We start from the raw sequence: 13,516 nt of genomic DNA on the forward strand, positions 1-13,516 counted from the left end.
CATCTTCAGATACATCTACTTTCTTAAACGCTAGACCCTTTTTTTTTTTTTTTTTTGGGTGGTGCTAAGGTGGGTCCATCACAATGGGGGCCTGGATGGGGATTGGGTGCCAGTGGGGCCCGAAGAGGGGGACATAATGCAGAAGAGAGAAAAGCTCCCAAGGTGAGCACATTCTGAAATAGGGATATCAAAAGGTTGGCCTGCATTGGTAGGCTCGGCCATAATCGACCGGTTGACGCCCCAGACCGGCTCAACTGATTACTAAATGTGTTCGGCTCAAGCAACCACCGGTTTTGGTCCCTGAGCAAGGTTGTGGCCTGATGGTTGCCTGATCCGGACCTGCCAATAATCGATTGTTAATAGCCCACTTTCCCCGTTTAAACCCATTTAGTTCGATAATAGCCCAATTAGCTTATTTAAAGCCCAATTATCTTAAGCCCGATTATGGATTGATAACTAACTGACCAAATGGAAATGTGCTAAATCTTAGTCAAGAGGTTGGATTAGCTAAATGGATGGAAGTGATGTGGACCTTATATTGATGAGAATCGATTAGATCTGATTGAAAGTGACGGGCCTCGTTTGGATGACACCCCTATCCTTAAAACCAAAATCCATACATGCCACAATAAATTGGTGATTAAAAAAAAAAAATTTATATCCAATTGGAGGACTAAAATCCATGTAACTCACCTCATTTAGGTGAGTTTTTATTGATTTTTATATCTATTTTTCTTTTTTAGCCTTTGATCATCGATACCCAACTAGCATTGCCTAAAGAGGGCTTGAAACAGTAAATAACAACAATAAAACCTTATCCCAATTAAAAGGGAACCGTTACATGGATCTGGGATAGTCATGTTTGTAAAAAAATAAAAAAACTACATCCCCAGAACATTCCACCAAAAAAGGATCACAAATATAGATAATAATGGGGTGATCCTCAATCGATTGACTGAGATAATCCCTTGAAAGAGATAAAATGTTGAGCATTATTGAGGAAGAGGGTTAGGTTTAATATATAGAGAAATACAAATTGTTTCCGATAAAGACAAATGAAATAAATGGTAATAGCAGAAATAGATAAGAAAACGACTTTGTCAGTTTTTAAAAATGAACCGGTCCAAAAAGTGAAAGGATTTAAATTGATACAAGAGAAAGAAACACAATTCTCAATCCCAACAGTTATCAATAACACATGAAAAAAAAAAAAAAAAAAACGCCATGAAATCTGAAATTCCTGATTACAAGGTGGCCACGCTTCCCACTACCAATGAGGAAAATGAATACGTTTTGGAATTTTGCCATGAGTGGGTTGATTTCAAAATTTTCGTTTATATTTTGTATTTGAATTCGGATTTTTTTTTTATTATCAATTTATATTTTTGACTTGTGTAATCTAGACCTTTTTCCAGTCTCTCTTAATTCATGTCTCTCAATTGTTTTAGTTCTTAATTTTTTATTTTTAGTTTGATATCTATTTTATATTGTGAATTATCTGAATTCAGATTTAGATATCCTCGAACAAAATACGAATACCCCTAAATAGATATGGAAAAGAGAAAATCAAGAAGATTGGCAAACTTGATGTTTATGTGAATCCACATAATTTGAATAGTAGTCACAAAATTAGAAGACAATGACCACCAACTTTGAAGTCAATTATAATGGGTAGAGGTTTCTCTCACCATGCTAGAATAGAAAATCACATGAATGACTGATGAAAGACATCATGGATCCGTTCAATAAGGGACCTACATTTTGTTTGTTTGAGGCAAAAGATTGTATCAATGTGTAAGGAAATAGGGATCTCTTTTCCCTCATTATATGTTTAATCCATTCCAAATCAAATTATATATATATATATATATATATAGTCCAGTCGATATAAATCATAAGGACATAGATGTATAAAAATTTCAGATGATATGAATTGATGATGGTGAAAATGACATGGTAGAATATTGAGTGAGAACCCAAAACTCTCCACAACCACAGAAGGTAGCATTGTCCATTTAGATGTAAGAAAAGGCCACAATACTACATTAAATGTCAGTTCCATCATCAACCTCCATTCATCGATTCACACTCAGTCACCACTCACCACACACTGCGAATATAGTTGAGGCTTGAGGTCCCCTCTCATTAAATGCTGCTGTTCCTGTGTCATATTGCATCTCTTTTAATGAAATCCTTAATTTCAGGAGATATTTCTGTTGACCATCCCTGATATTTTACCATTTGCAGTAAAAATGAATCATAAAACAAGAGAAATAAAAGGAGAAGGAGAGTATCAATTTCCTTAACCCCAAGGTGAGTTGGTAAAGGACCTTCCTCGCCTTAAGAAGTATGTGGTTTTGAGTTTTACTCTTCTTATTTTATTGATGTCACTTATACGAGTGTGTTTTGTGCATTTCACTATTTTGGATGAAAATTGAATGATTCTCATTCAACATCGGTATAATTAGAACTAGTCAGGCAAAAGGTCTAGATACTTGTCGTTAGGTTAAAAAAAAAAAAGTATCAATATCCTTGACTTGGTTTTTGCAACATAGTAATAAAGGATGTGGTTTGAATAGTGTAAAGTAGCCACTCTTCTTACGATTATAGTTGCCCTATATTGATGCATTATGGGTTTTTCTTTTTTCGAATCAATTCAGCTCGAAGATAAAACAATCCCTCAAGGTTATATCAATAGTGCTGCACTCATTGACCACTTAGGGACACCAAGAGTCATGTTCATTGTCTGATCGATATTACAGAACAAGAAATAATGGTGTTGAGATGCAAAAGCATTGAACTAAATTAATTAGATGGGTTGCCAATCCTCTCTCTATTTCTAGAGGAAAGATGTTAGACTCTTCAAGTTGGCCTTTGAAACTGGTGTGTCTATTTGCATAATAAATCAGGATTTAATCTCCCTAAGAGTTGTCAAATCCATGCCTCAAAAGTCTTTCTTCGTATGGATATATATATATATATATATATAGCACACTTGGAGACATCAACAGAGTAAGTATTTTTATCTTTCAAAAACGACATGTTGATCATTTCACCGTCCTCTGTGTCTAAACGTAACCCTCACACTATCAAGATAGAGAGCTTTTTCCCATCTTTTTATTGAATCAGACAAATCACTTTGGCAAATTTATATATAAGAAATGGGGGATATTGATTGAAATAGACAAGAGAGGAATAATCATAGCATTTTAAAACACAATGGGAGAAAGAGATGAAAGTATAGGCAAAGTGTTGGGATTCACAACAGAAATTTTATCATCTGGGCCACTTTCATTTTTAGACTTGACAGGGCAGAAGTAGTTAAATGCTCATTTGTTTCCACCCGTGACAACATTGTACACACTGGGCTCTTTGGCCTCTGTAATGTATTATTATTAGCCTCTGGTATTTTGTGGATCCATGGATTGGAACTACTTGGGATTCACAGACCAGAATTTCATTTTCATGGCAGTACGATATATAATACTCCTTTACTCTTATTGTCTTTACTTCATTTTCAGGGCTACTGTACTCTCTCTCTACTGCTCTTATTACCTTTCGTAGTTCCTCCAACTACCAATAAGAGTACTATGTTGCTCATCAACTAATGACTGATGCATTCATTAATACATATTAAAAGACACTTTACATATATATGGATCCCAAAGCCTACTCGCTCATCTCATATGGGGTTACCATGCTTTATTTATCACATGAGAACATTCTTCTTCTTCTTCTAACTACCCAAAAAAAAAAAAAAAAATCTTCTTCTTCTTAATTACCAACTACCAAGACAAGGGTAGACATTAATGGTAGAGCCGTAATGCAGAGAAGGTGGGGGGATCTATGCTTTATATTATGTTGCAAGTTCCTCAAGTTTGGGAGGAATGGAGTGTTGGGGTACTCTGTGAATTGCATAAGTGGGTTGATTCCGAAATATCTCACCTTGTGCATTATCTTTATTATTGGTGGGGCTTGACGAATGTTGAGAAATTTTTTTTAGGGTTATATGAGTATTTCGGTAAATTACTTGCGAGGATGAACAACTGTAATCCTATTTTTCAATGATAATGAAGTAGATTTCATTTCAATATATAATCTTATCAAATTACGTAAATATTTGTATACATATGTGATTATATGTTTGCGATTTTCATTCTTTTTTGCATCATTTTAGATGTTTACATATCGAAACAATGGAGAAGGTTGACAAACCAAAGAGATCAAGGAAAATATTACACTTGTAACACCATGAATTAAGCAAAGTGTGTAAGCATGAGATGAGATTGAAAATCCTTTATATGATAAACACTCCTCTCATAACATTGACTGATTGAGAGAAAACTAAGAGGAGAAAAGAAGAGTGACTGCTTATAGAAAGGGAATCCTTATGTCTCCATTATTGGCTTTAGGGTACGATAATTTGATGAAGATGATTCTTTATTTGCAGTTAGTTATGTATGGGTTCATAGATCTTCACTATAATCCACAAGTGACAGCTTGAGTTGAAAACTGCATCCAAAAATAGTCCAAACACAGCTCGTCAATGGAAGAAGAAGGCTGGGGGATGGAGGAGGGGGGGGGGGGGGGGGGACCAAAGTTCAGAGGGGATTAGATGGGATTGGACCCACATATTAAATAAAGGAAATGTTTTGGATCTACCACACAATACTGATCTAGCATTGATGTCCTCCACCTGGCCTATAGATCCTCATCCTATTCTCTCTCATCATCAAATCAAATTTTACCCACACACACAAAAACCCTCTTCTCTACACTAGCAGTACTATACTAGAGATTCAGATTATATAAACACATCAATGGACTTCACATGAACCTACATTGAAGGCTGAAGCTCTCTCTCTCTCTCTCTCTCTCTCTCTCAACAGTCCATTCTTCCATCCAAGTTATATAAAGTCTGCAAATGGAACAAGGGAACCACTACAAGAAAGGTCTGTGGGCAGTGGAGGAAGACAAGATTCTGATAGATTACATAGGGGTGCATGGGAAAGGGAGGTGGAATCGCATAGCTAAGGTGACAGGTGAGGCAGTACCAGACTTTAATTCTGTTCCCAGATAAAGATTTTCAGAGTGGGTGACATGGGTTTTGTTTCTAATGCTTTTGTTGATGACACCTGGTTTGCTGAGACAGGTTTGAAGAGAAGTGGAAAGAGTTGCAGGTTAAGATGGATGAATTACCTTAGCCCCAATGTGAAAAAAGGAGATTTCTCAGAGGAAGAAGATGACCTTATCGTCAGACTCCATAATCTCCTTGGAAACAGGTTACCAATCCATTTTCTTTTCCCTCATCCTCTTCTTTGATTCAAAATTTCTTATTTTGTTTTTCAAAAATTGGTGTTTGATTGAGGTTTCATGGCTTTTCTTGGTGTCCTTACTGGAGTTTTGTCCATTTTCTTGCTTTTGAGTGATGGTCACTTCAAGTCTTGTCCATTTTCTTAAGGTGGTCACTAATTGCGGGTCGGGTTCCGGGTCGAACAGACAACCAAGTGAAGAACCATTGGAACAATAATTTGAGCAAGAAGCTGGGGATCAAGAAGAAAAACAGCAACTTTAGAGTCTGCTCAGAAACAGAAGTCTCAAGAGAATGTAGAGAGGAAGTGGAGACTCTCGGGCACCCATCGGATCAGAGTTTAAAGACCCGGATTTGTGACAGTAGTGCCAAGGGAGACATCATATACCAAGCCAATGAAGGCTCTCAGGGGACTGTTGGCAGTGGGTCGGGTACACCTGAACCCGAGACAAGTGACTGTTTTGTGGGTTCCTTCTGGTTGTGTAATGATGATTTAAACCAGAACATTACCCCTACCCTTTCTGAACTTCTAGGTGGATATCCGTTAGATATGGATTGGCCCGAATTATAACTTACAATTTTCCCAAGCTTTGCTTATGATGAGGCAACAAGAAAGTTTTCCATAATACCGCGGAAATGCTCACCACATCATCTTAGGGTTCACAAATTCTTATAGGATTTAGTATATTCTCCTAAATATCCTTTCAATATCTTACAATGTGCATTTGAAGCCCTACACGGATACGAGATCGTATGCTTTTTCTCCGAAACGAAATACACTCTCTTGAAAACAGGAAGAGGGCGTTGCTCGAAGAACAATAAGAGCTCATTGTGTGGGCTGTCACCCTTCTTATCCATATGGGACTGATCCGCTGGAGAGACTAGAAGAAATGAAAAATTAGTCCATCTACTCTTTGTAGTGTTTTAATGCTTTGTTTTATTTGTGCTGGTCAATCCTATGATGTATTAAGAGATTTTGTTATTGACACTCAAGTTATTAAATAATTTGTAATCTTATTTTTTTGTCCTTCAAGTATATCGCAACTTTTTTCAACGAGGGTAAATATTGTCATTTCTTGTGTATTCGAAAAATGTATGCACTGCCACGTAATGCCGGTGGTACACCATTTCTCTCTCCAACGTGATGGTACTGCAAAAGGTGCATTCAATCGTTTGATGGGTCAGTACAGGTACGCTTCATATAAACTAGGGACATCTTCAGTTATTATTTTGAGAGGTTAAAACAACCCTAATTAAAGGATTGATCAACTGGGAAATGATGTTTCCTGGTTAATATTATCCCCCCAAAAAAAATAAGGGTAATTTACAACGCCACCCCCTGGAGAATGCCAATATTAGAAGGACACCCCCTCTCTTTCACCAAATTGGACTTAGACCCCCTACCGTCAGTCAACGTTACATAATATACCAAGAATGCTGACATCAGCAGTTAATATTTTTTCTAAAGTCCATTTTGCCCTTCAAAATAATGGAGTACCAAAATTGCCCTTAATGGTTCTATTCCCAAGTCAGCCTCAATGAGTTGAGAAGAAGAACGGGTAGGCTTGCAGATCGGCGACTGCGAACACTCTTTCGACGACGGCGACGACGGCGACTACGGCAGCGAACCCCCTCCAGCGACTACGGCAGAAAAATGTCTAATTTATTAGTTTTTACTCATAAGGGCAAAAACGTCATTTCAAAGCATCATATAACGTTAACTGACGGTAGGGGGTCCGAGTCTAATTTGGTGAAAGAGAGGGGGTGTCCCTCTAATATTGGCATTCTCCAAGGGGTGGCGTTGTAAATTACCCAAAAAATAATTGTTTCATGATCAACTGAAACAGGTTTGAACAAGGAACACTTTTTACTCAAATTGAAGACCAAGACATGGGCTTGAGAACCAGGCCCACTACTCATCCTTCTTTGGATATCATCACCTGCATCTCTTTTCTTTTCTTTTCTTCTTCTTCTTCTTTTTTTTTTTTTTTTTTTTTAACTAACAGAAGATGATTTCAGAGAGAGAGAGGGGATGTTTTTTATGTCTCTACTTTCTTTTTGAAAGCTGTCAAAAAGGAAAGTTTCAGTAAATTCTCTTTCTCTCTCTGGGCTATTGGGCTAGATTCCAGAAGTGAAAAGGGTTTTTATGTGTCAGAAAAAATACAAAAAGCTACTAGTGGGCAAGAATATAAGCACAGGAAGACCAACAGCAAAACATATAGCGACTCATCTCAGACATGAATAGGGTTATAGGGACTTGGCGAAACTGGGATCCACCTTTAATTCTCCAAAGCCCAAGAGATCAAGGCCCTACTGGGCCCAGGGGCTGCTTAATGGTCCATATCTACTCATATGATACATATGGACCTCGTTTTCTTTCCAACCCTTTTCCACTCTCAATATCCGTTTCCATGTGTAATTGCACCGTCAAAAAGTTGAAACGCCTTTATATTTATGTGAACCCTAAGGCCCTGTAAGCCTGTAATAGGCCTCCAGGACCGGTTTATCAGGCCCAATTTGGGGTTGGGGAGGGGTTCCGAGAGTTATTTGAACCTCTGGATTGAAACTGACACCCGTCGACAGTTTTGTAGCCTGTTTGGTCCAAAAGTAAAAGGTATTTTAGGACAAAGTTTTCCTTGACGGCTGTGAGGTTGAATCCTAAGGTAAAAAGACCCTACCACTCTCGGATCCTATTCATGTGCCCCTGATCTCACAAATGGACCGATTCCCATTCGCTGTGGGTGCAAAGAAACTCGGCCCAAATTTCAGGCCGTTTGATTTTGTTTCTGCTGTTTCTGTGTCTGGAAATAATAGAAACATTTTTTTTTTCTTCTATTTTTGTGCTAAGAAACAATTTTTGGAATTGAAAAAAAGTGTTTGATTTTTCTATTTCCCGAAATGTTTTCAACTGTGTAGTTGGGTTCAAGACACAAGTGAAGGCACGACATTGCAGGTATGTAGCTCATGAGTGAAGGCACGGCGTTAGAGTTGCTGGTATGCTTCGTGGAGATGAGCTTCAGAAGGATGAAGGCAATCCGGAACTGTGAGCTTTGCACAACTAGGTTGGAGTCGCCACTTTTGGATAGTGAGAAGTATCAACAATGGGTTGGGGTTAGGGTAGGTCGAGTGAAATATTGGGTTTTTTCACAATTTTTGTCCCTCTCACTTATTTCTAGAAACAGAAAAATCAAACGAGTTTTGGGGTTTTTTGATTTTCTCGTTTTCAAATACCAAAAAAGGGAAAACACATTTCTAAAAACTAAATCATACGGGCCTGAAGTTTATTGTAGAGCCCATTATCATTATGCCCACAGATTGTGAAGTAGAATACAGTAGAGCTTTACAAAGATAGATGCAGGTAGTATTTCAAAAGAATGATAACAGGGAAAAAAACAGCCATAGCTCTATATCCCTAATGGTAATAAAGTGATCTGAAATCTTGATAAGAAGACTCTCTAATAGAACCATCACATCTTACCCTTTTATTACATCTTATTCTTTTCTAATACACATTATATTCTTGATACATTATTGCTAGAGAATTGGAGATTGATGATCACTAATAAGGAAACATAACTTAGCATTTTGTACTATGAAGAAGATGAAGAATCAGGTAGTGCTGATGCTGGACATGGTGTGGCGCCGGCACAGTCGTCGTCGGCTAGGCGGTCATATGGGAATGGTGGGAAGGAGGGTGAGGTCCAAACCCCATAGATCAAACGTTCCCTCCACAAAATTATAGTATCCCCCCATCAATGTTAGGGTTTTGTTCTTCACCCCTTCTACCACGAATGGATAGCTCAGTAGGTTCATCAATGATAGGTTCACTGCCTCCTGCGTTTCATTTCACAGTTTATCCCCGAAGTTAAAAATATGAATCGTGTTTGTTGGCTTTCAAATTTTGAAATAAATTAATAGTTTTAATTAGGTGAAAGAAATTGTAATATTTACTTTTTCACAGTGATAACATTGTGTGTCGAAATCCAAATCGCCGTACTTTGCTATCACCTTGTCTCTTGCAGGTATACCAATTGTCACCCATTCTTCGACGAAGTTGCTGCACCATAGAGAGCTTAAACCATGTACATAGAGATTGAAAAAATGAAGTTGCAAGAGAGAGATTAAATGTTCACATTGGGGGTCTTGGTGGAAGTTCCATGAGGCCCCTGATTCCTCCACACTTGCTATGCCCAATGACAAGGATATTCTTCACCTGTGATTATTTTCCATTTTATTTTTATAGGGACATATTAAGGTTCATAAAATTTGTATTAAAGAGTGAAAATAAGAGGAAAAAGAAAGGAGAAGTAATCAATCTCACATTGAGACTCGAAACCGCATATTCGATGGCTGCCCCAGTTCCAGAGTATCGAAGCTGCATAAACAAAATAACATTATACATACATATGTAAATCGTTAAATTAAGTTCAATGATTTTTCCTTCACCCACGATGAAGAGAGAATCTCTTAATTTCTAAGTTTTCTTGTGGTTTGATGGAACTCTTGGAATAATGTTAAGGGCATTTCGGACTTTGTACAATAAGGGTAGAGGGAAGGAACGAAATCCTCTCAAATGCGCCAACTCCTCCAACGCACATCGGATGCCTGGAAGACACTTGGGGTGTATGCCCACGTGTTGGAGCGTCTGGCACATATGCTTGAGAGGATCTGGGTACCCAAATTGGTGTCCATATTATGATGCTTCTATGGATGCTATAAATATATGAAAGCAAGAGAGGGATTTCAAGGGAACCTTGTCATATGAGGGGACCAAGTTAGCGATGTTTCGGACCATAAAAGCGTCTCCCGGCTGGAAATCGAGGACATGTGAGGGGCTCACGCGAGAGTCGGAGCATGCAAACACTAAAAACTGGTCTCCCAAAAAAAAATAAAAATTAGAAAGGATAATAAACACTATTGTTGTAAATTCAAAAAATTGTTTAAAAAAAATTATAAAAATTTATTATCATTGAGGCCTGAAGGTTTTGGAACAGTTTTTGGTTCAAGAATCACCTTTGGCTCCTGCTTTTTCGCAAGCGCCTCGTACAAATCACGATCTTTGCTGCAAAAACACAAACACAAGAATAAAAAAACTTTTATTTATTTTTTTTTCTTTTTTTTTCCTTTTTTTTCTTTTAACCATGGATGAAAGAAAATACTTACTCAAATTTCTCTGTCTTGAAGTAATGGAAGCCTTTGCGGATATGGTCGATAGCATCTCCAATTGACCACCGCCCATTGGTAGCTCCCAACTCCGCCGTTATCTGCTCAATTTTGGCCGCCGCAGCCTCCTCTAACCCCTCTTCCTCACTGCAACCGATCGAACCCAACAACATATATATGGAAATCAAACCCATTAATAAGCTAATGATCAATAAACTAATTAAAATGCTAATTATTGATCCACTGCTTATGTTCAATTACCATACATGATACTTCAATTTACCTGAGGAGCTTCTTCAGTCCTGCAATGGCTGCCTCGTATGAATCCCTTGCCATCTCTTTATTTTTTTCTACTACCGATCTCTCAAGACAAGATAATCTATCATCTCACAATATTAATAGATGGGTGTTAGTGTTCTTATCATTTCAGAAATCAGCCAATAGAGGTATGGAAAAAGCTTGAAAGTAAGGTATTAATTTTATTTTATTTTATTAATTTTTTTTTTGGGGGCGAAGGGGGAGAAAGGGAGAGGGAGAGAGTTTTCTTTCTAGGAGCATGGTTCCTGCCCAATTCAAGGTCAATAAGAGCATTCATAGTGGTATCAACAGGAGTAGGATTTTTATCATAAGGGTGGATCAATCATTTCATACAGGCATGTGTCTTGGCGTAGAAACCATGCCCCAAATAGATTCCTTTTTTTCTAAAAAAAAAAGGAAAAATTGAAAGCAAAGGTTTCCAACACCACTCATGTGGGAGAAATATCTCATATCACACCAATCATAAGTTCATAACACAGAAAATGGTTTCGTCAATCAGCGATCCACATGGTTAGAGAGAAAAAGGGTGTCGATATAAAATTCATATTGTCAGAATGTAAAAAAGGCAAAGAAAAACTTATCCCCACATTTCTTACTTAAGGGAACTATTTCTTTTTTTTCTTTTTCTCTCCCAAGAAAGATGAGAAAACCTGGGCTGCATGTAAGAAAATTCTGGGAGAAAATGGCAGAAAATTTAGTGTAAGGGATGAAAAATACTACCTTAGAAAACAAAGTTTCAAATGACCTAATGAAAATCAAAACAGACTTTGGGATCACCACACAGAAAATCTGAAAGAATACAATGATGGAAAGCCTTGAAAGGGCACTAATATTTATAGGAGACCTCAGACCACAAGCAAACTACACAATTAAAACTCTAACCATGGTTAGATTAACTGAATCGTGGTTAAGTAATAAAAATCACAAAAAAGACCTCTCTATGGATGACACGTGGCAGAAATGTGATTGATGACTATCACGTGGTGGTGAAGCGTTAATAACGTTTTTCATGGGTGAATACTAGTGGTTATATATATATACACATAGAGAAAGGAAGGTAGGTATAGGACATTATATAAATGTACTGTAACCAAAGTTGAAGAAGACACCCAACCAAAAGGATATTATTGTGGTGATTCATGCATCCGTGGCTTTTTGTCACTTAGGTAGGTTACAAAGTGGTTGTAACCTATTCATGCATTCATGGCTTCGTGCAATGATAGGTATCACTTTCTCTCTATAGTACAAATTTGGAATGATCTAATCTTAACTTCAATGAGGAAAGAAAATGAAATTTTACCCACCCCTCAAGATAAACGTTCAATTTAACCTAGAGCCACTCAAGAGAGGCTGGAGTGTGGACTTGTATACATATTACAACATTAACAATCCAAATTTCCTATGAGTTTAGCAGACTTTTTTGACAAGGCATTGTCAACTAGGGTTTTATTTATTTATTTATTTATTTTAAGGGATATGATTCTTTAAATGGAAGCATGACTCTTTCACTAACACAGTGGCCAATGGGAGTACTAGTAGAAGTATCAATAAGAGCGGATTTTTGTATTTCATGAGAGATTGGACGATCATTTTATATTCACTGTGTCTCGATAGAGAGACTACACTACCTTTTAAGCTTATTTTTTTCCTTATTTAATTTTGAGAAATGTGATTGAAAGATTAGAAAGAAAAGATAAAGATGAATTTGATCCAAGATCAACAATACAAAGTCCTTACAGGTTAGACTTGTAGTTGGGCAAGCAACACCATCCAAGGGACCACATAAAAAAATAGTTGTGGATTTTTCTTAACAGGGGTGAATGGGGAGAGGGATCATGAAAAATAGAATTTTAATATTTAACTCACTAGCATATTTGAACACACCTCTAAATATTGGAAATTAATTATGAATTTTTTTAACCCAAATATTATCTGGTTTTTGAATCTCAACACTAAGAAAACCTTTATTAATTAATTAAAGAAAATCCAAAGAGGAGAAACTCCTCCAGATCTGATTCCTCTACATAGAGCCTGGGGACTAAAGAGTGATCCCATGGCTCGGAGGACCTAGGCATGCGTCTTGAGGTGATCACCCTCGATCATGGGATCACTCTCTAGTCCCTGGGCTCTATGGAGAGAAGCTCTATCCAACTCCTCCCCAAGTACACAAAGTTTACAAGAAAAAGAGATGAATGTCTCCATAATACACAAGATAACTGAGGCCCCTTTTAACCAAGAAATGATCCTCCCTATTAAAGGCACTAGATATAGATTGGAAATTTACAACAAAAAATAGTGAAATGAAAAACAACATATCTTTCACAATGGTCCTAGAAGCCAATTCCATATGACTCAATAATAATAATAATAAATACGACTTTCTGAAAAGAATATCATCTCAAATAACCTCAGCTTCCATGGCAGCAATAAAAAAACTGTTAATGATCACACCTCTTTGAGAGAGAGAGAGAGATTTCTCAAGGTCGGCTAAAGCTTCCAATTAATGCAGCATGAAGAGACTTCACTTATCTACCAAAAAAATGTTATGATGTTTGGAATTAATAGGATTATAGTCTCAAATCGGTTATCTCTGTGATTTTACCGATGCATTCATATACCATTGGACTATGTCCAACTAATAATTTAAGCTTTTGGGTTAGATCTCCCTCCTCAATTTGTATTTTGTGAACTAATTATTTTAATCAACAAGAAGAAGTGTAGATG

General features: G+C 37.2%; 2 protein-coding genes across 2 annotated transcripts; one reads left to right on the plus strand and one right to left on the minus strand.

Moving 5' to 3' along the window:
* The first annotated feature begins 4,760 nt into the window (after positions 1-4,760).
* On the plus strand, positions 4,761-6,344 carry LOC122076027 (transcription factor WER-like). The gene is made up of 3 exons (XM_042641299.1): positions 4,761-5,042; positions 5,153-5,282; positions 5,462-6,344. The coding sequence occupies exons 1-3, from the start codon at positions 4,925-4,927 to the stop codon at positions 5,880-5,882; spliced, it is 669 nt and encodes a 222-aa protein (XP_042497233.1). The 5' UTR covers positions 4,761-4,924; the 3' UTR covers positions 5,883-6,344.
* Positions 6,345-8,767: 2,423 nt separating this feature from the next.
* LOC122076033 (carbonic anhydrase 2-like) lies at positions 8,768-11,666 on the minus strand. Its single transcript, XM_042641311.1, has 9 exons — positions 11,513-11,666; positions 10,758-10,853; positions 10,475-10,621; positions 10,325-10,373; positions 10,065-10,181; positions 9,633-9,686; positions 9,445-9,524; positions 9,263-9,368; positions 8,768-9,145 (listed from the first exon to the last, which is right to left on the minus strand). Exons 2-9 carry the CDS (start codon positions 10,808-10,810, stop codon positions 8,981-8,983), a joined length of 771 nt encoding a protein of 256 aa, XP_042497245.1. The 5' UTR covers positions 10,811-10,853; positions 11,513-11,666; the 3' UTR covers positions 8,768-8,980.
* Positions 11,667-13,516: the final 1,850 nt, after the last annotated feature.

Source organism: Macadamia integrifolia, chromosome 4, assembly GCF_013358625.1.
Source record: "Macadamia integrifolia cultivar HAES 741 chromosome 4, SCU_Mint_v3, whole genome shotgun sequence".
Classification (NCBI taxonomy): Eukaryota; Viridiplantae; Streptophyta; class Magnoliopsida; order Proteales; family Proteaceae; genus Macadamia; species Macadamia integrifolia.

What these genes read in the sequence shown, in the direction of transcription:
- LOC122076033 (XM_042641311.1), bottom strand. Translation starts at nt 10,810, where the DNA reads ATGGCAAGGGATTCATACGAGGCAGCCATTGCAGGACTGAAGAAGCTC. An exon ending in CGAAAAAGCAGGAGCCAAAG is followed by an intron (nt 10,182 to 10,324) that starts GTGATTCTTGAA and finishes TTGGGAGACCAG; the next exon opens with TTTTTAGTGTTTGCATGCTC. An exon ending in CTTCCACCAAGACCCCCAAT is followed by an intron (nt 9,369 to 9,444) that starts GTGAACATTTAA and finishes TCTATGGTGCAG; the next exon opens with CAACTTCGTCGAAGAATGGG.
- LOC122076027 (XM_042641299.1), top strand. Translation starts at nt 4,925, where the DNA reads ATGGAACAAGGGAACCACTACAAGAAAGGTCTGTGGGCAGTGGAGGAA. An exon ending in TCGCATAGCTAAGGTGACAG is followed by an intron (nt 5,043 to 5,152) that starts GTGAGGCAGTAC and finishes TTGCTGAGACAG; the next exon opens with GTTTGAAGAGAAGTGGAAAG. An exon ending in CATAATCTCCTTGGAAACAG is followed by an intron (nt 5,283 to 5,461) that starts GTTACCAATCCA and finishes CATTTTCTTAAG; the next exon opens with GTGGTCACTAATTGCGGGTC.